Source organism: Acartia tonsa, chromosome 2 (genome assembly GCF_053477335.1).
Source record: "Acartia tonsa isolate MP-2025a chromosome 2, ASM5347733v1, whole genome shotgun sequence".
NCBI lineage: Eukaryota > Metazoa > Arthropoda > Copepoda > Calanoida > Acartiidae > Acartia > Acartia tonsa.
Window position 1 is genome coordinate 787,458 of NC_137261.1, and position 22,548 is coordinate 810,005.

At 30.6% G+C, this 22,548-nt stretch overlaps 1 protein-coding gene across 1 annotated transcript in view; it reads right to left on the reverse strand.

The window, feature by feature from the left end:
• The window catches only part of para (sodium voltage-gated channel paralytic), a 311,186-nt gene that overhangs the window by 18,983 nt on the left and 269,655 nt on the right, over window positions 1–22,548 (reverse strand). Inside the window, exons 44-48 of the mRNA XM_080152120.1 lie at window positions 20,481–20,603; window positions 18,651–18,773; window positions 17,404–17,604; window positions 7,174–7,311; window positions 6,011–6,023 (exon numbers count right to left, since the gene is read on the reverse strand). Of these exons, the coding sequence (XP_080008246.1) occupies window positions 6,011–6,023; window positions 7,174–7,311; window positions 17,404–17,604; window positions 18,651–18,773; window positions 20,481–20,603 (598 nt within the window). The remainder of the gene's footprint in view (window positions 1–6,010; window positions 6,024–7,173; window positions 7,312–17,403; window positions 17,605–18,650; window positions 18,774–20,480; window positions 20,604–22,548) is intronic.

The window sequence follows — 22,548 nt, forward strand, 5'->3', positions numbered from 1 at the left end:
TTGATGCTCAGAAATATTTTATAATATTTTTGTAGAAAATATTCTGGTGAAAACTTTTCTATAATCTTTTATGTAGTTTCCAAAATCCAAACTTTCTACATTGGGCTGCATAGGGGTTAAGCAGATTTTTTTAAAATGTGCAAAATTATGCAAAGGGAAAATTATAACAATAGGTTAATTTTTTTGCATAATTCCATAAAAGTTGGGGGTTGGGTTGTAGTCAAATGCTCTTGTTACATCAAAGTATTCTTAATTAAAACAAAATTTATATGAAATGGTACATAATTAGGATCTGTTTGACTTAATAAGAGCATTTGACTCTAACCTAATACCCAACTTTACGGAAATGCACAAAAAAAGAGTTCTTCTTGGATAAAATTGCACATATCATTGAATTTTTGTAATCTATGCTAATAATATGGTCAAACTAAACAACAAAAGGGGGTTAATCTTTTGATTAGTATGAAACAGTAAAAACGTATTTAAAGAAAGTTTCCTTACATTTTTTATCGCTTCACTGTTTTTAGAAACTAGCGGCAACGCCCCCTAGAAGCCTCTAGGGGCACTAGAGATAAGGATGGGGAAGCTGGTCCACATTCCCTTCTCTTTTTTTTGGATGAAGGTTTTTTTTAGGGACAATATTTTTAGGAAGGTGGAGTTACCCTCTCTCAAAAAAGTTATAACCCTTTTCTGGGTACATCAGAAGTTTCACAGTAAAGGAGAACCATATAAGTTCAGCAAATAGGGAGATCCTTCGCTACAGACAATAAAAGAGTATTACTTTTATAAAACAGGATAAAAAATTATAAAAAAATTATTTTTCTAAATTCCTGGATTACTGTGCAATAAACTTAAATCATGATAGAAAGGGTAAGGGGGGGGGGGACTGGGATGCTCTTAATATACGTAGCTAAATCCTGCAACTTAACAGCGACTTCACTCAACTTTCATATGCTCTCTCTCTCTCTCTCTCTCTCTCTCTCTCTCTCTCTCTCTCTCTCTCTCTCTCTCTCTCTCTCTCTCTCTTTTCTCCCTGCACTTTTATATCTTTTACCAAAAGCCTTTTCCCATTCTAAGCCATTGTATTATTGTATGTTTGTTCCATAAAACATTTTTTAAAGAATAATAGCCAGTATAGCTTCGAAACCGATTTTTATCTACTGGATGAAAACCGGATCTCATACATACTGAAAAATCATGTTTAGCATCGTATTACCGACAATTTTCCTCGAATATTAAAATAAAAATCATAAAATCAATACCAGTTTTGTTAGCACAGGCTTTCGGCCCCTCAGGGCTAATAATTTAAAACCATAACCGGTTTAAATTTTATAATTTTTCATTTTGATATCCGCGGGAGGCTGTCTATAGTACGATACCTTAAATAACTATTAATTTTTAACTATGTGCTATTCTAAAGGAAAATATTTTTTTTTGTAAATTTGGAGAAAAGACTTTTAAATAATTGAAGTGTTTTTTTAAGCATCAAATTTTGTAAAAACTAAATATAAAACATAAAGAGGGTCATATTATACATTTGGTTTTAATAATATTAGGTTGACCTAATAAGCGCATTTGACTAGAATTTTGCACCCTACTTTACAGAATTACGCGAAAAAAATGGCGCACTTTTTTGCAGTTGTGTACGGATATAATTCTTGCATATGCATAATTGAGTGGAGCATATTGCATTAAACTTGCATTGAGGTCAACATTTTAGTTCAGGGAGGGAGCAGGGGACATTGAGCTCTTTATTTCACTAGTCCCCAAAATAAAGTCGTTGGGTCAAATACTTTGGGGACTTTAATTGAATTTTGATTGGTGTCCAGTCCAAACGTTGCAAACTCTAATTGTAATCTACAGAAGGTAATTTTGTGTATCATTATGGGGATGTACATTCAATTATAGGCCTTTGTCTTATCCCTTTAGACCTCTGCCATCATACATACACTAAATATTTCAAAAGCTCATCTCTACAAGGATGACAACATCCATACAAGCGAAGCTTTAAAATCAGATTAAAGGACAAACGAACAATAACTCTTGTAGAGTGTCAAAATTGAGTAAATTCTGCTTAAAGACATACTTACATTTACGTTTAAGACTTAATTATAGAGATGCTTCGTCTATAACTTTACCTTGTTGCTGTAAGAATCATAATTCTAAAAATCACAAACATAGGATAGGATAATCATAAAAAACAAAAAATGACAAAAAGTTAAAAATCAACAAATATTATATGGACATACCTAAGCTTTTTAAATTGTACCTAACTTTTATAGAAATCATCCTGCAAAGTTTGATATTTATAGGTTAATTCTAACATACATAAATTAACGAAAAAAGCTACGGACCGACCGACCCAAATTATAGAAAAGCTTGTCAAAAGAAATGCAATTGGAAGGGGAAAAAGAACAAATATGCAATTCTGAACAATCTTTCAGGGATATATAGGGATAAGACAATGGCCGACAAAGTACCCATTCTGTAGATAACAATTTGTGGTTGAAACGTTTGGACACTAAGCTTAATGAAACAACCAGTCAAAATTCAATTAAAGTTCTCAAAATTGGTAAGTCAACGCTTAAGAAAACGTTATTACAAAACATTAGGGACTAGAATAAGAAACAGCCACCCCAAACGTAGGAGTCCCAAACGTCGGAGTGGACAAACACAGGAGTCGAAAACGTTTGTCCACTACGACGTTTGTTCCACTCCTGCGTTTATCCCACTCCGACGTTTGGGACTCATACGTTTGGCGTGGAACCTCCCCTTCCTCTCTGACAACTTTATATTTGTTATGAAAGTCCGTACGCCCATTTAAAACATGCTGATTTTTTAACATATTGACAACATTTTTTGTGTGGTATAATTATTTTATTCATCAAATGTTTGGAATATTGATTCTTAGGACTAGGTACAGTATTATAAGCGAGGCATCTCTATAATCAAATAATAAAAATAAAATTATGTCCTTTTACGGTATCCTATATTATTGCAATTTTGCAACAAATGTATGTACAATTTTGTTTAGAAGTCAATGTTTAGCTTATTAGGTTCTAATACTCTACAAGAGTTATTGTTCGTTTGTCCTTCTTTCCAATTTTAGAGCTTTGCTTTTAAGGATATCGTCATCCTTGTTATTATTGTATTTAAATATCTAAAAAATAACTAAGATAGGTTGGAAAATTGAATGTAATATGGGATAACTTAACATCCAATAAAAGAATGAAGCATTTTTTCCCCTCCTAGTTAACTATAGAGATGTAAAATGTGTAAAAAGGGTATTTTTTCGCGTAATACCGTAAAGTTGGGTTGTAGTCGATTGCTCTTATTAAGTCAAAGTGTTCTTAATTTTAACCAAATGTATATATGTAATTGTCAATATAATCTATACAATCAAGAACACTTTGACCTAATAAGAACACCCAACTCTACAGAGTAACGGGGAAAACATTGTGCAAACCAAAATCATGTTTTACTTCATTCATCAAAGATATTGACAACTTAATATTTGATGGGCTATCTGAATATTGGCGGGGATCTAAAGGGATAGGACAATGGCTGTTAAATCTATGTATATCCCCAGAGATGAAAAACAAAATTTTGCTCACATTTAGTAGTAGAATCGTTTGGTTTTATCAAAATTTAACAAATGGTTAATTTTTTAGCTTATTTTTCATAAAGTTATGTGGTACCATTTAGTCAAATGCGCTTTTTGAGTCAAACTGTTCTTAATTATGACCAAATGTATTACGGAAAATGAGTAAAAAAAATACCCTCTTTAAGTATTAGTGTAGGTTTTTTTTTGTCAGAATCATATATAATATTTATAAAACTCCTTTTCTAAGGTATCTGAGTTTTTTTTAATAATTTTGTTCTTATCAACCATAGGAAATAATTTTCCAGTATAGATTAGAAACTGATTAATAACCGCTGGATTAGAACCGAAAAATCTTGTATCGTATCTATATACATTTTTCTACGAATATAAAAATGTACAATCATAATATTGAAACCAGTTTTGATCGTTCTGGCATTGGGCACCTCGGGGCTAACAAAACTGGTTGTAAGTTTATAATTGTACATTTTTATATCCGCGGAAAGCTGTTTATAATACGATGCGATCAATAACTATTAGATTATAATTTCATTATATTTTCAACTATGAACTGATCTGTATACCTCCAAACAACATCAATATATCTAAGTAAAAAGTCATATTTCAAAGAAACTTGAGCTGGATCTTTAAATCATTTTAGTGGTTAGCCAGATCGGGGTGAGCCGAATTTCAGTCAATCACAGCGCGGCATTTCATAAAATGCTGTGCTCTCATTGGTGGAAAGTTGGCTCACCCCGATCTGGCTCATCACTAAAATGATTTAAAGATCCAGCTCTGTCCAAAAATTATTTAACTTTTATACAAACCCTCTTCATATAAAAATGTTTTGAAGATATGACTTTTTACCTATCAATAGAAATAGGCACTAAAATGATCTAATAAAGGGTTATATTGTTTTCACAAAAGTTGTTTTATTATGATAAAATCATTTCATGTTAAAGCAGAATTTAAAAATAAGCACTGTTGATTTCTGTTTTTGTAAAAAAAAGTACAGGCCTGTAACAAAAATACTGAATAAAAAAAATTTTAGTTTAAATATTTAGATAACACAATAAAGATCCTCACAAAAAAATATTATTTCTCTTTACAAAAATTTAGAGATATGAGGCGTGTAAAAAGTTTAAATATATAAAATAAGCAGAATAAAAGATAAAGATAAGAACAAGCTAAATGATATTAGTCCATATAGGTTATTTTTAAAAATGTTATCGATAAACTATTATCAAATAACTAGGGCGGGGTTCAAATAACGAATGTTTATGTTTTAAAAAATGAACATATGCATTCTATTGTTCTAGTTTGAGGATAGAAATATATGGGGTTCAAGGACAGATTTTGTTCTCATTATTGAAATGTAGAAAATATATAAACCAATATGCAAACCGTGGCGCTACACGGACTTTGGACAAACGCAGGAGTGACAAACGTCAGAGTGGACACTTAACCTAACCTAATCTATTTTAATCCATCTTATAGGTTTTTTTAAATGTCTACCTCTGTGGAGGGCTTATTTGTATGTTCAACCTAACCTAACCTGTATAAAAATACTTAATTAATTTAATATTTTAGACACTCCTGCGTTTGTCCTGAAACCCTCTACACGAGTTATACCGGTAAGTTTAAGAATTGAAAGTTTGATAAATTAAAGGAAATTAAAAAATAGGAATTCTTTTGTAGTTAGTTTATATATTTTCATAATAATCTAGAGTGTCTTGGACTTGATTAAATTTGCAAGATTTTAATTTTCAAATTAGAACCTCTTTATAGTGCCTTTTAAAAAATGACGTTATCCAACATATATGACCCATGATACTCAGACTAAATTACCAATGGCAGGCCAGTATACATTTTAATTGACCAATGGTAGGCCAGTATGACGTCATTTTAATAGGCACTATAAAAAGCTTCTTAAATTGAAGCAAGCCTACACTCTTGACTTTATGTGTTATAGGGTAATTAAAACTTAGTTTCCAAAGCGCAAAGGATTTGAGGAAAGGTAGCAAGGGAGAGGGTGGGGGGGGGGGGGGGGGGCTATTTTGGATTTTAGTAACATTTTAGTTGATTTGCATCTGATATTAATTAGCAATGTATAAAATTGAATTTACATTAAAAAATCAGAGGCATATCAACAAAAAGTTAATTTTGCAACTAACATTTTCCATATTAATTTTTTTTTACTTAGTTCTTAAGAGTCAAGAGCCCTTAATTAATTTTTTTGGAATAATTGTCTGATTATGATAAAATTATGATAATCATCACATGATGTTAATGAGTTGTTTTATTTTATTGTTAGGGAGGGTTTTCAAACACATGTAGCTTTATTACATTGTATAATCATATTGTATATATATATATTATAGTAGTAAAAAAACTGTATATCAAACCTACCCACGTCTCGTCCGTAATGAAAAACATATTCTATTAGTACAAATAATGGAAAACCAAATGAATTTGATTTTGGATCAATCATTAATTAATTAATCTGAAATAAATTCTTTATAATTATCCTGAAATCTTTTTTTATCACATATAAAACTTTCTTATACCATTTTATACTAAAAAGCAGTATAGGTTAAGCAATTGAATATTCATGAAAATCTGGATTAAAAATCTTTCATCAAATTTTAGTTGCCCTCCTTTCTAGAGGATCAAGAGGGATAAGACAATGGCTGATTAAAGGATGTACATCCCTAATTGTGATACACAAAATTACCCCACTGTATATTGAAATTATTGGTTAAAACGTTTGAAGACTAAACTAAATGAATCAACTAATAAAAAGTCCCCAAAGTTGTTCAGCCAAAGAATAATAAAATATTATCATAAAACTTTGGGGACTAGTGTAACGAAGAGCCCGTTGTCCCCTCCCTTCCTGCATTCTTTGTGATTTTAATTAAATGAATGAATAGATTTCTTAATCTAAATTTTCAGAATATTTCAATGAAAAAATTCTTTTTATCAAGTAAATGTGTAGTAAATAACATTTAATTTACACATGTATACACAAATTTAAAAAGTGTTTTCATAATTTTTACTCAACATTTACTTACAACAAATCCATAAACTTATCTTAAAACTTATCAATAACTTTTATATGTTTTAAATAACTAGTTTATTTAGATTAAGCTTTTTCACTGTAAAAGGAATAGGCAAAAAAATACAAAAAAAATGATTTTTTGAACAAAATGAATCAATTTCTATTTAAATCTTATGGCAAAAACATTATGCTATATACCTTCATTCTTTATGGATCTAAAGGGAGAATACAATGAAAGATTAATTTATGTACATTCCCAATGATGATACACAAAATTACCCCTTCTGCAGATTACAATAAGTGGTTAAAACGCTTGGACCTTAATTTATGACCCATCATTCAAAATTCCCCAAAGTTGTTAAGCCAACGCGTAAGAAAACATAATTACAAAACTTTGGGGACTAGTGTGATAAACATCTCATTGTCCCCTCCCTCCCCGTATAGTAATAGAAAAACTAAATTATTCCTTTTACAGTGGAAGCAAGTGACATGCCAATAAAGAATAAATACTTATCTTCTTCTTTTGTTCATTGAAATTATCAATGATGACACCAATGAAAAGGTTGAGGGTGAAGAAGCTTCCAAAGACGATGAAGAACACAAAGTACAAGTACATGTGGATGTTGATCTCTCTAATGGGCTGTTGTCCTTGCTAGAAATATAAAAAAAATATATTAGAGGATTTTTCATTTTTCGATATTTTGTTTTGCAGTATGGCTTCGAAACCAAATAATATCCACTGGATTAGAAACGGTTTTCAGCCATACTGAAAAATCATGTGTTACATCGTATTACAGACAATTTTCTACGAATATTAAAATATAAATCATAAAATTGATACTAGTTTTGTTAGCCCGGGCCTTCGTCCCCGCGGGGTTAACAAAATTGGTTTTAATCCTATATACTTTTCATTTTACTATCCGCTGAAAGCTGTATATAATAAAATGCGATAAATAATTATATGTGGAAGATTTTTGTATTTTTTATTGATATAGTAACGACTGGATAATACAATTAGTTCCTTGATAATCTATGCTTAGAGAATAGGCAAAGTTCTTACTTAAAATCATTAAATTATAATATACTTAGATTAGCTTTTAATTTTTATTGATTTTTAAAAGCGAAGCTTTTCGATAATTAGGGTTAGTCCGTCCATACGTCCATCCGTCCGTAACGGATAGCTTTTTCGTTAATTTAGGCATGTTAGAATTGTCCTATCGAATTCAAACTTTGCATGGTGATTCCTGTAGTAGTCAGGTACGCTTTTGAAAGCGTAGCAACTCTATAATAATTATCAGAATGTCCGAACGTCCATTTTAAGCAGGTTGATTTACAAAAAAAATTTATGTGATCTAATTATCCGATTGATCTGATTTTTGGTATACTAATTCCTGGGACATCAAAGTACAATATTAGAAGCGAAGCAACTCTATAACCAAGTCCTAAAAATGTAAGTATGTCCATAAACATTATTCTGTATCAAGCGGTTTTTCAACAAATTTACTTACAATTTTGCTTCGACTCTTATACATTTATATTCTGATTATTCAGTTGTTACATTACACAAGTATTAATGTCCGTTTGTCCTACAACTTCAGTGCTTTGCTTTTATGGATGTTGTCATCCTTGTTAAATTATGTTATCAGTCAAAGTAAAGTACTAAAGTATGAAAATGAAACAAAAGCGCTTAATAGTGTAATATACTTAATTAAAGAGACTTTGGTTTGGAACTCTGTCTCTTATCTTAGACACATGGTATTAAAGAACGAGGCAGATTGGAGGGTGCATATAAAAACAATTAGAATAAATCAACAACTTTAGCAAAATATAATTAGTAAATTTAAATTTTTAAAAAGTTTCTTTATATCAAAACTAGCATCTAGAAGCTCTGTATTTGAAACACTAAGTTAAGTAGGAAAATAACCATTCTGGAACCTCTAAGAGGCTTCCCTGAAGTAGAGAACTCAATAGGTTTAGTATCTATAAAAATCTTAAGCAACAGACAACAACAACAGTTATATATACATTATATGTACATACAATAGAATCTTTCATAAAATAAAGAAATATTTATTGTTTAATTTTTTGTGTTAATTGCTGAAAAGTTTAATTCATTTGAACTTTTCTGATTGCTAAAAAATGCTAAATTAGACTACTAATATGTGGTTTTGATGGTTAGATTGATAAGAGAGGGAATTAATACAAGAATAATAGTTACAGATTTAGGGCGGAGGGAATATTAGATAAAGGGAAGGGAAGGGTAAATATGGAGAGGGGGGGGGGTCAGTTGAATTTGAATTGCCGAATGTGTACACAGTTTCCTCGGTGTTTCCTTATCCTATCTCAAAATTTACTAATAGATAAAAAACTTGACACTTGCAAAAAAAATCAAAATTTGAATGTATAAACGAGTTTTACATTATACATTTAAAATTTTAATTTTTCAAATTTTGATTTTTTTTATGGATGTTTAAAGCTTTTTTAGCTAGTAGTAAATATTCAGATAGGATGAGGAAACACCGAGGGAACTGTGTACACATTCGGCAATTCCAATTTAACTGACCTGGGGAGGGGGGGGTAATAATGAGCAGGAAGGTTGGGAGGGGGAATTGAGGGAATTAGATGAATGCAATCTGTCATCGAGCCTAGGCTTTTTCCATGGAGGGAGAGAACATTGCAACATATCTTGAACCTTAAATTGTCTTAAATGTATCTTTGCATCCCTATTAATAGCGAAGCTACTCTATAATTAACAATGTCCGTCTGTCCGTATTAAGGAGCTATTTTTATATTTTCCAAATGTTCCCCATATCTTTGGTGTTTAAGGTCCGATTTTAAATTTTTTTTCAGTTAAAGATATCAAAATTAAATTTCCCGTCGTTTGAAGAAAACAACGATGACGGTCAGACTGCCTTTTTGCAGGTTTTTGGCTATTTTTATTTTTTTTACATTTTTCTTCATATCTTTGGTGTTTATGGTCCGATTTTCGAAATTTTTCAGTTAAAGATATCAAAATTAAATTTCCTGTCGTTTAAAGAAAACAACAATAGCGGTCAGATTGCTTTTTAACAGGTTTTTGGCTATTTTTATATGTTTGACATATTTCCCAATATCTTTGGTATTTTTGGTCCAATTTTAAAACTTTTTTGCATCAACAGTTTCAAAATATTTTTTCCCATTGTTATGTGCATCTAGTATGTAATTTACTTTAACCGTCTTCATCATACACTATATAAAAAGGTTTCATGTTTATTTTCTCCAATAAATCTATTCTTGATTTAATAAATACACTTTAAATATACTTGTACGTATTCCCATCCACAATTTGTGCTTCGCTACTTATGGATGTTGTCATCCTTGTTGGATTATTTTTGTATCTTCATTTGTTTTTATTCTTTACATCAAGTAAATATTTTGGAAACATACATTTGAGCCATCTTAAAACCTAACCTTTAAAAAATCTAATCTAAGTGATTTTTTGTAACTTTATTGATGTTTTAATCCGCCTAATATATAAAGTAATAATGTTTCTTTTTGTATGTAGCTTAAGATTTTGACTGAACCTATTGAGTTCTCCTTTTCAGGAAAACTTGACATAGGTCCCAAAATTTTTAAGCTATTTTCTTTTAAGTTGTAAGTCTTTTTATAGTTTTAGGCTATATTTTCTGCCTTTTACTACCCCTAGATGCTATGTATAAAGTAGTGGGCATTTTTTTGGCTGTAGCGAAGGATTCCGCTAACCTCTTACATGGTTCTCCTTTACAGCGAAGTTTCTTATGGGCCCTGAGATGGTTTTAGGCTATTTTATTATCTAAATAAGTCTAGGTATGGTTTTAGGCTATTGTTCTGTCCTTTCCATATCCCTTTGAATCCTTTAAGACCCTAGATGCTAGGGCCGTAGCCGCTAGTGTAATATACAGAGCTGATTGTAAGATAGAAAATGATAAAAATGTGTAAATAAATGTGTAAATAGTGGAGGAATAAAAAGAAAACAATATACTTATTAATATTATTCTTTTTAGCTTGTATTTGTGTATATGTGTGAGTGTGTTAGTATGTGTGAGTATGTGTGTGTGTGTGTATGTATGTGTGTGGGCGTGTGTGTGTGTTCAGGAACAAATTAAGATTATTCTATTTTCTATTTATTTGTCTTTATATGTATATAAATAATAACTATATACACTAAAGAATAGGAACACATATTCTATAATATATACTATAATGAGTGGGATATCAAATACCCCGGTCTTCAACTGCCTAGTAATAGGGGATTTAAAAGTTCTATTACTGGGTTTTTGAAGCGGGGCTTTTAAAGTCTTTCCCACTATAATACCCTGAATTAGTAAGTTTTTTGTCTGAAGCTGAAGATCTCGGTAACTGCTTGACCAAATTTATTGTACTTTTCAGGGAAGCTTTATAAATGTCTTTTGTTGGTTTTAGGCTGTTTTTTTATAACCTCCTTCGCACTCCACTATAGACTAGGGGCGAAACAACTGTATAAAAGACCAAAGTTAGTATTATATCAATGTAAAAGAAACTAAAATGGATGGTCTTTGATATTTATTTAAACTATTTTAAGATCCCTTGTATGATTTTGGAAAAAATCACAAAGGTACAAGTTTTTTCTTTTCTATATTATGTGGTTATATATAATCATTTTTTTTGCAAAAATCAATAGAACATTATTAATTCTTTTGTATTTTAAACTATAAAATTAAGAATTACTAATCTTTGATAAATCTTTTTAGTAAATAAGCAAATGAGCTTATTGACACATATTCAGTTAAAACCTTGTTTGAACCTTAGCCTAAGCATTCTAAAGGATCTAAAGGGTTAAGCCAATGATGATACACAAAATAACACCTTCTGTAGATTTAATTTAATAAGAAAACGTTATTATATAACTTTGGGGACAAGTGTAATAAACAGCATTTAGTATTATAATAATTCAGAATACTTTTTCTATCCTAGATTGATATTCTTTGCACAGATGTGTTAATAATATTCTTTCTCACTTTTTTTTGTTTTATTTTTATTAGTATTTCTTATATAGAAATATATTAAGGTAAAATTTGGATATAAATTTAATAATAGAAAAAAAATATTTTATTTTCAACATAAAGTAAAATAAATCTATAATTTTTTTTGATATTTTTTCCTTTTCAAACATATTTGTGAAAATTAGGTTGGTTTGTGTTTATATTAGACTTCCTACAATTCAACAAAATTTCTAAGAAAAATTAAGCTGAAAATTGATTTTTAATGCACAAAATGTTAATGTCCTTCAGAAAACAGAGGTGGATTCTTAAAAAAAATTGGCCCCACTAATTGCTTAGTAGGGCAAAATTGTTTTCGTGAAAAATCCACCAAAATAACAAAAAAATCTACAAAAATTTAATAAAATCTTATGTTAATAACCCTTCTATGATTTTGTTTAATTGTTTTAGATTTTTAATGTGAATTTGGTGGATTTTTCACGAAAACAATTTTGCTACACTAAGGATAGCCTGATATCTAGTTGCCGAATGTGTACGCAGTTTCCTGAGTGTTTCCTCATCCTAGCTCAATATTTACTACTAGCTAAAAAAGCTTCAAACTTCAAAAAAAAAAATCAAAATTTAAAAAATTCAAATTTATAATGTATATTGTATAAATCGTTTACACATTCAAATTTTGTTTTTTTTAAGGGAAGTTTGAAGATTTGTAGCTAGTAGTAAATATTGAGCGAGGATGAGGAAACACCCAGGAAACTGCGTACACATTCGGCAACTAGATATCAGGCTATCACACTAAGCGATTAGTGGGGCAATTTTTTTAAAAGAATCAACCTCAGGCCCTTTAATGGCACAAATCTCGTTTATGAAATGAATCAGCTTCTGCTGCTAAATCAAAGTCTTTAGTATCATTCAGCATGATATAGCCGCAGTAGGACCTTGTTTTAAGGTTGCCATTTATGACTACAATTATCTAAAGAGAGAGGTGACAATAGGCTATTTATTACACAAGTCCGCAAAGTTTTATAATAAAGTTTTCTTATTCGTTGGCTTCACAAATTTGGTGACTTTTAATAAATTTTGATTGCTTGGTTTATTAAATTAAGTATCCATACGTTTCAGCCACTAATTTTAATCTACAGAAGGGGTAATTTTGTTTATTGACATTGGGTATGTACACCAATTAGTCGGGCATTGTTTTATTCCTTATGATACCTGACAATTATCCGAAACAAATTAAAATTTAGCTAGTGTGTGCGGATCTGTTTGAATTATGTGAATGTTGTGTGTTTATATTTGCTTTAATCAAGTTGAGTGGTTATGCGCTGATGCAAACACCCCCTACCCAGCCTTTTTAATTCTAACCCTATCCCACGCAGTGAAATTTTAGTGGAATTTCAATTGTATTTTTTTTTCTTACAGATTTAAGAAAAAATATATATTTTTTTTCAAAAACACAGTGGAATTTTAATATATGTTTCAATGCATAAAAACTACAGTGAAATAAAGATTTGAATTGCTACAATACCTTTTTTTCTTCACCTAATCATTAATTTTTGAAACAGATATAAAACATTTACTTATATAAACATCCACTTTTCAAAATTGGTATCTAGTGGTTGCTCTTCAAATCAAACATTACAAATATTCACAAATCAACAAAGTTTACTATTCCCACAAAAAAGACAACAATTTCAATATTTCCACAATTTTCCACGGATATCAAAATAAAATTCATTAAATTAATAGCATTTTTATAAGCTCGGACCTTTAGCCCCTCGGTGCTAACAAAACTGGCTTAAATCATATAATTTTTAATTTTATTATTCGCAAAAAGCTGTGTATAATACAATGCGATAAATAACTATTCTTTCAATGTCATCTTTGAGTATTTTTTGGTGATTTTTCCTTTCAATATTTTCTTGAAATAGAGGGTTGAAAAACCAAAATCAATAATATTTGGTAAAAAATATTTGTTTTCTTATTATCATATTTACCATTAAATATTTACCCCAGACTAATGGATTCTGTTTTTTTTTTGATAAAATAAATAACAGATTTGTATAAACACTTAAAGTTTTGCTCTGGTTTTGTTGGGCAAATTTAAAATTTTGATTTGATTGCACTCTGCATCAATAATATAATATTCAAAGAGCTAAAAAGAAAACTGAACCTTATCAAATTCATTATTATTAAATGTATTTTAAAAGGGTTGATTTTTAAGAGTTTGAAATAATAACAAAAAAATAAAATAGGATCTCATTAGAGGCATATAGTAATAGCATGAAAAAGCAGAACTAATCTATTTATAAAAAAAGTTATTGTTTATTTTTTTTGTATTGTTATCCTATTATATAAAGTAGTAAGGTTTTTAATCTTGTAGATCTAACTAACCACTAAACCAATTGTGTTCTTCATTTTATGAATTAAGCATCACGTAGATCGCGGGATTGATGTAACCTTAGTATATTGATAAAATCTTGTTTTTTTTAAAAGCGAAGCTTTTCTATAATTAGGGTCCGTCCGTCCGTCTGAACGTCCGTCCGATAGATATATAGCTTTTATTCGTTAATTTAGGCATGTTAGAATTGTCCTATCGATTTCAAACTTTGCATGGTGATTCCTGTAGTAGTTAGGTACGATTTAGAAAGCGTAGCAACTCTATAATCATTACCAGAATGTCCGTACATCCATTTTAAACATGTTGATTTTTCTACTTTTTAAAAAACTAATTTTTATGTGATCTAATTATCCGTTTTATCTGATTTTTGGGACGACAAAAAACAATATTTAAGCAAAGCAACTCTATAATCAAGTCCTAAAAACGTAAGTACGTCTTTAAACATTATCCTGTATCAAAGCAGCTTTTCAACAAATTTACTTACAATTTTGCTTTCACTCTTATACTTTTATATTCTGATTATTCAGTTCAGACACTATACAAGTGTCAATGTCCGTTTGTCCTACCGTTTTAGTGCTTCGCTTTTATGGATGTTGTCATCCTTGTTGATTAAAATTTTAATAATACAATTAAAGGTTAATGAACTGTAAAATATTTCAATGAGAATCATTACTTAGTTTTGAGTATGAATATAGATAAAAGATTGATATATTGATTATGTATATATGAATCTATCAAATGAATAATAGTATATAAGAGACAGAGTCCAAATTGAGCATGGTAACTCAATAATTACTGTGTATGTGTATGCTGCATGTGTGTATTGTATAAACATTACTTTGGCAAGGACTGATGACTAAATCTAATCATTTAGGGCATCCATCTTCTCCTCTCTCTATATATGCATGGATATCCATCAAATACAGCAAAATTTCATGAAAAAATAATTACATTTTAAAAAATTTATGTAGAATTATTTTGTAATGAACATTGTACAATAAATAATGATTAACAAAGCATAAATAATCATTTAAAAAAAATAACTCATCCTAAAATTTGATGTCCTTTTTTCTATATAAACTTATCTTAAAGCATCTAAATACTTCATAAATCAAACTACTTTTTATATGAATTAGTTGTACATTGCTGTTTTGAAACAGTTCCAAATAAATACACACAAATAACTTTTCTATGCTCTGCCCATTTATATTTGTTTATTTCTATAGATATTAAAACTTTTTTTGTATTATCCAGTATTACCAAAGGAAGGTTAAATTAGTCAAGAGAGTCTATCAAATAATTAATAATTCGAAGATTTTAAAAAAATAACTTATTATACAAAAGTCTATACTAAAAAGGGACAAAACAATCATGCTTATACAAAAATCTAAATACAAAAAAAAATGTGGAACTTGTGTAAATGCTGTAGAGTAAGAATGATAAAACTAAAGGTATGTTGTGTAAAGAGAATAGGATGCAACTTAACAGACCTTGGAATATGTAAGGAAATTATATAATCACTGATAACATACTAAATAATTTTGGCTGCCAAAATAAAATAAAAACTTAATTAAGAAGGGGAATTTAGTAGTTTTTGTACTTTCAAAATTTTCAAAAATATATTTGAAAATCGATTTTACTTTGCTATTATATAAAGTAGTAAGTTTTTTTTGATCTGTAGCGAAAGATCTCGCTAACCACTGAACCTAAATGGTTCTCCTATACAGCGAAGCTTCTTAAAGATTTATAACTATTTGGGTGCAGAATAACTTCACCCTCCCAAGAGAAAAAATTAACAAACTAAATTATCTTTCCTCTTTTTAAATAAAATTGAAAGTGAATGATTAACTTTCTCCACCCTCCATTCCCTCAAGTGATCCTAGAGGCATCTAGAGGCATAGGCGCTAGTATTTCCAAAAGTTTTACCCTTTAAATACTTTTAAAGAAAAAAAACTTACACTTGTTGAATCAACAGCATTATACATGATATTAGTCCATCCCTTGAAAATGGCCACCTCAAATAGTGCCAGGTAAGCCTGACCCACATGGTCAAAGTTGATGTTCTCATTGACCCAGGTTAGGTTGTACTGGAGGCAGGTGGCCATGTCTGGAACTATGTCTGCATCCATCATGGCACCAGTCTCATCAACGCACTGTGCACAAAAAGGAAAAAAAATAAAAAGTCTACAGAAAGTTGAAACTCAAAATCATAAATATGATTTGGAGTTTAAACTTTCATCTAAGATTTAAAAAATAAAAGGTGTATATAACATGTAATATAATAACTAATAAATAAAAGAAGTTAAAACATGTTCAAGTTTTACTTCTCAAAATAATGTGTGTTTTCTAAATCATGCAATAAGAAATGTAACATGCAATATGTGTCTTATATTTATATCTAGGATTTGAAAATGTATATTTTCTAAACTTCTAAGTTTTCCTGAAATAAATATAAAATATTTTTTCTCTCCACAGAACTGGTGAAAGCAAAGTGAAAAAGTGACCAATCAGTGACAGATTCAAATACAACACTCAAACAGATTTGAACTGGTTTCAGTCCTAAACAAATTTGGTGACAACATCTATGATAATAATGTGACAATCAGCATCAATGAAACACAGGTGAAGTGGTGTTGTGACAACATCTACTCAATATATTGTGACAACAGTTGTACCACAACAATCATCATGACTCACTTCACTAGGAGAATCGATAGCATTGTACATGAGCTCCAGCCAACCCTTGAAAGTGGCCACCTGGAACAGAGCCAGGTAGGCCATGGCAACATTGTCAAAATTGACATTGGCATTAATCCAAACAGTGTTATTCTCCATGAAGCATGCTTCAACATCTGGCGTGATTTCAGGATTGATTGTGATTAGGGTATCTTGATCAGCACACTGCAAAATAGAAACAATCAAGAATCAGTAAACTGCAACCCAAATTTTTTTCCTAGAATAAGTTTCTTTGATCATAGTTAATGATGACAAAACAGTACCAACAGAATCCATTTTTTTGATAGTCACCCTTCATTCTCAAAAGCCTAAAATTCCAAAAAATTATAAAAGATTGTAAATTGTCTGTTGTATTGGAATTTATATTCTAAATATAATATATATGAATAAAAACATGCAGTCTAAAAAACATTGTAACCAAAATATTCTTGTCTTAAAAAGATATGTTTCTTAAAATAGAATTATCTAAAATTATATGTACTAGGTAGGTATTTAAATATAACAGCATTCAGATATTATATAAGGGTAAAAAGCTACAGCTACTATGAAACAAAACTGAAACTATATCTACAGGATCATAAGCAGATAAAAAGACATTGTTTATCCAACTCACATCTCTGGAATCCACCGCATTGCTCATAATAGGTATCCACCCCTTGAAGGTGGCCGTCTGGAACAGGCAGATGTACGCGTTCCCCACGTTATCAAAGTTGATGGGCGAGTTGACCCACTCTGTGTTGTTCTCTGCCAGACAGGCTCTGACATCAGGTACTATCTCGTGGCTCAGCCGCTCCTTCGTGTTCACATCCTGACACTAAACAACAGGCTTCAACACAGGTTCATCAAGTTTGAAAAATAAAGTAAAACCAAAGTAAATAAATGACTTCATAGCAAGATGAGAAACTAGCCGAAATATGTTAAAAATTTAAACCTAAAACCTAAAATAAATTAATAACTGAGAAAAACGAACCTGTTTATAGTGCTTATAAAAATGACATCTTACAATACAAATGACCAATAATAGGCCAATACACAGACAAAATTACTAATGGTTGGCCAGTAAACTTTTTAGGGGACCAATGGTAGGCCAGTTTAACGTCATTTTTTATAGGCACTATGAAAAGATTCGAAAAAAAACCATCACCATTCTACTGTTTAGAAGACATTTAAAATCCATTTGTAGAATAAAATGAAATCACTTTTTTCAAGTAATTATACCTAGAATCCTTAAAAATTAAAACATTAAAATGTTATCAATAATACTTTGAAGCTTGAAAATTAAAAAAAAAAAACAATCTGGAAATGAGGCATATCTTTTGAGATAAATCTTAAATCAACCTAAACCCAAAATTTATTTGAAATAAATATGATGAATATTTATTCATATGCTCAAACAATTGATTTTAGAGCATTGCTGAAAAGTCAACAAACCAACCAACCATAAACTGAAAGACAGTTAAAGTAGTTTATAAATTACTAGCGGCTTCGCCCCTAGCCTCTAGGGGCTTTGCCCCAAGAGGTGATCAAAAAAAAAAAAAGGACCTAGGAAATCTTCTGCAAAAAAAATAAAGGACCTAGGAAATCTTCTGCAAAAAAAAAAAAAAAAAAAAAAAAAATAGGGGGGGATTTTTTTGTTTTTTGGGGGGGTTGGGGGTGTCCCACCCCCCAAGAAAATAGCCTAAAACCACCACAGGACCAGTAGGTATATACCCTGAAGAGTAGAATCCAATCGGTTCAGTGGTTACCGAGATCTTAAGGGACAGACAGACGGACAGACAGACAGACGGACAGACGGACAGACATCAAGCTACTTTGTATTATAGATAATTATTCAAGATAGGATAAAAGAAGTGCACTTACCCGATAAAATTTTCCAGCAAATAATTGAACTCCCATGATGGCAAAGATGAGCCAGAAAATGATACAGACTAAGAGGACATTGAAGATGCTGGGGATGGCCTGCACCAACGCATTCACAACAACCTGATTTAGAAAGATTAAATTACCAATAATCATTGAGAATCATATTAGTTTAGTATAAAACAGGAAATTTTAGACTAAAATTAAATTTGATTCACACTATTTGATCAGCCAAATAATGTTTGATTATCCTTTTATATAAAGTAGTAAGCTTTTTTGTCTGCAGCAAAGGATCTCACTAACCGCTGAACCGAAAAGGTTCTCATTTACGGTTAAGTTTCTTTTAGGTCCAGGAAGGTTTATAACTATTTTGGGTTGGATATTCGCTAGTTATAGTTAAATACTAGTTCTGCTGCTAAAAAGTCCCTTAAATAGCAGGTATTATCTCTAAAATGTAATAATTTCCCCAGCAATTAAAATTGACATAAACCTAAACAAAATGGGGTATTTACTTGGGGGCAATGAAGTAATGAAATATATAATTGTTATTGACATATTGTGAGTTAGTAATTGCTAGCAATAATTACATTAGAAACCTATTACCCAATTATACATGCATTTCTACATATAATATATATGTATATTATATTATCAGGGATCTAAAGGGATAAGCTAATGGTTGATAAATTGATGTACAATTCCAATTATGATACACAAAATGTCCCCTTACAATTAGTAGTTGAAACGTTTGGGAACTTAACTTAGTGAAACAGCCAATCAAAGTTCAATATAAGTCCCCAAATTTGTTGAGCAAAAGAAAACATTATAACAAAACTTTGGGGACTAGTGTAATAAACAGGCAATTGTCCCCTCCCTCCCCTGGTATATTATACGTCAACATTCTACAGTATACACTTTTCTGCAGGGACCCTGGGATAGGTTAATAGAAAATAAATTGTAAAAACAATAGATGGAGGAAAATGATAAATAAAGGAGAGAGAGAGAAACCGATATGGTTCTCCTTTACAATGTAGATTGTCATAGGTCGCGGGAAGTTTTATAACTATTTTGGGGAAGGGTACCCTCACCTTCCCAAGATAATTAATTGCCCCTAACCCCCCTAAAACAATTTTCTCAATTTTTTTTAAACTAATGAAAAAATGCCCCCTTTTAAGTATTTTTTTCTTTTCTAAAAAAAGGGGGGGGGGAGGCAAAATTTAACCCCGCCCCTTCCACCTCAAGTTCCTCTGAAGACCTCTAGCGTAATGTTAGTTTGTAAGGTGTTTGTGTCAATATATTAACTATATTAGAGACTAAGAGAAACAAAAGTTTTTAGATTAACATGAAAAAAAAATATTTAGAAAAAGGACAAAAGAGAGAAAGAGTTACATAATCATTTCTGTTGATTTGTATTGTGGTGTATGTGTGTGTGTGTGTGTGTGTGTATGTGTGTGTGTGTGTGTGTGGAATCTGGAATTAATGATAACTTGATTACTAATTTAATCAACACCTTATTTGTCTACCAGATAACAACCACAACTTATTTAACTCTTTTTCTAGTAGAAATTTAGATGCGAAGCATCTCTACATTTTTCCGAATCATTCTCTGTGAAAATCTTATAGAATAAATATCTTATGTTTCAGCTTTAGGTTAGTAGCTATCATTTATAAATTGTTTAGGCTATTTAACCAGTATTATCTACTCTATTGAAAACAGAGCCCCTAGATAAAAACGCAGCCGCTAGTTGTGTACAATATTCATGGAAAATTGTCTGAAATACAACGGATATCAATCGGTTTAGAAGCCATCCTGGAATATAAAATACTTACCCTCATACCCTGCATCCTGGACATAGCCCTGAGTGGACGCAGTGCCCGCAGGGTTCTCATGGTCTTGAATGCCTGAATACCGCCAGCCCCCAGCAGGGTTGCTGTAAAATTTATCAGTGACACCTGAAAATTGTTAGTGGTGTTAGTTGGTTAGTAAATTAATAGGTTAGTAGAATAATATGATCTAGAGGGAGAAGACAATGGCCGTTAAATTAATGTATATCCCCAATGATGATACACAAATTTACAGCCCAATGTCTCCTCTCTCTCTGGTAAGCAGTAATGAATATTTCTAAACATTGTTATTAGTTAGTAATTAGTTTTAATAATTATATCCGAATTTGTTTCAGCTTGTTTCCGATAAAAGATGAGCTTTTAAAGTTACCCTTGAATTAAAATATTTTCAATAATATCTGCATAATGGCAATTTTTCAAAATATGTAAAAAAAATTGTGTTTTCTATTTTAGGATAAACTATAAGAGTGTCAGATATTTTATATTTAATAAATCTTCCATAAAAGAGCTATACATGTACTTTTATGAACATTAAATGTCAATATTTATAAATAAAGATGTGTTTGTGTATTGTATAGAATGTGCATATATAAATAACATTTATACAATGACGTAGAAAGCCTTTTAGACTAAAAAAAGTAGGACCTAATATTTATTTCTTAGTTAATTTATTTCTGCTTTTATGAAATTTAGAGACATTTCAAGAGGTTTATATATGATGAGGACAATCGCAGGGATCTAAAGGGATAAGACCATGGCCGATTTGATGATACACAAAAATTACCCCTTCTGCAGAGAACAATTAGTGGTTGAAACGTTTGGACACTCAACTTAATAAATCAACCAATCATGTTTCATTAAAAGTCCCCATAGTTCTTGAACTATAGTTTTTGGAAAGAGAAATATTGGTTGAATTGTGTGTGCACCCGTTGTTGTTCCTATTTGTCTGGTATCCCCTGCGGAGCCATACTAATGTTAGTAGTAACCATCCCTTACACAGTTAGGGAGTTGAATCCGTTTTTATAGAAGCAGAAATATAATCTATGATTAAGGTTTTGACCCTCTAAAAAACGTAATCTACCATTCCACTTTATCCTCTCTTGGTGATGATATCATCAACGCCGATACGATTATTGAAATGTACCATTCTACTTTCAATAAAGGCGAAACTGGAATGGTACATTTCATATGTTTACATATTAGTGTATTTATAAACATTAATTTCCTTATTTAAATCGACATAATAGTAATGGTATATTCTAGTTATTTTTTTATTTTACATAAACATTTTTTTAAATTATAAATTGTATTTTATACATTCCTATGATTAACATAATTTAAAAATAGTATGTATGATTTCAATTATGTTGATATTAAAAGTGTAAACCACAATTCCAGTTTCGCCAATCTTGAAAGTGGAATGGTACATTCCAAAAATCGTATGGGCATTGATGATATCATCACTAAGAGAGGCAAAATTGGAATGGTAGATTACAAAAATCATATCGGCGTTGATGATATCAAAAGTGAAATGGTAGATTACATTTTGAGAGGGTCAAAACCGTAATCATAGATTATATTTCTGCTTACATAAAAATGGATTCAACTCCCTAACTGTTACACAAATGCAAAAATGTACTGTGTTTACACAACAGTCTTGGAGGCCAGGAATAAGACAATGGCCGATTAATTGATGTACATCCCCAATAATGATACAAATAATTACCTCGTTCGGTAGATTATATTTAGTGTTTGAAACGTTTAGACACTCAACTTAATGAATTAACCAATCAAAATTTAATTAAATATTCCTAAAGTTGTTGAGCCAACGAATAAGAAAACGTTATTTTAAAACTTTGGGGACTTGTGTAATATTTATTACTATGTTTCTTTCCTCGATCTCTGGTCTTGTATGCATATTAGAGGTAAGGCTAAAGGTTTTTTTTACAATAAGGTCATACACATCATTTTATGGTGTCTATAAAAATGACGTCATACTGGCCTTCTATTGGTCAATTAAAATGTGTCCTTGTCTACAATTGGAAACTTTGTC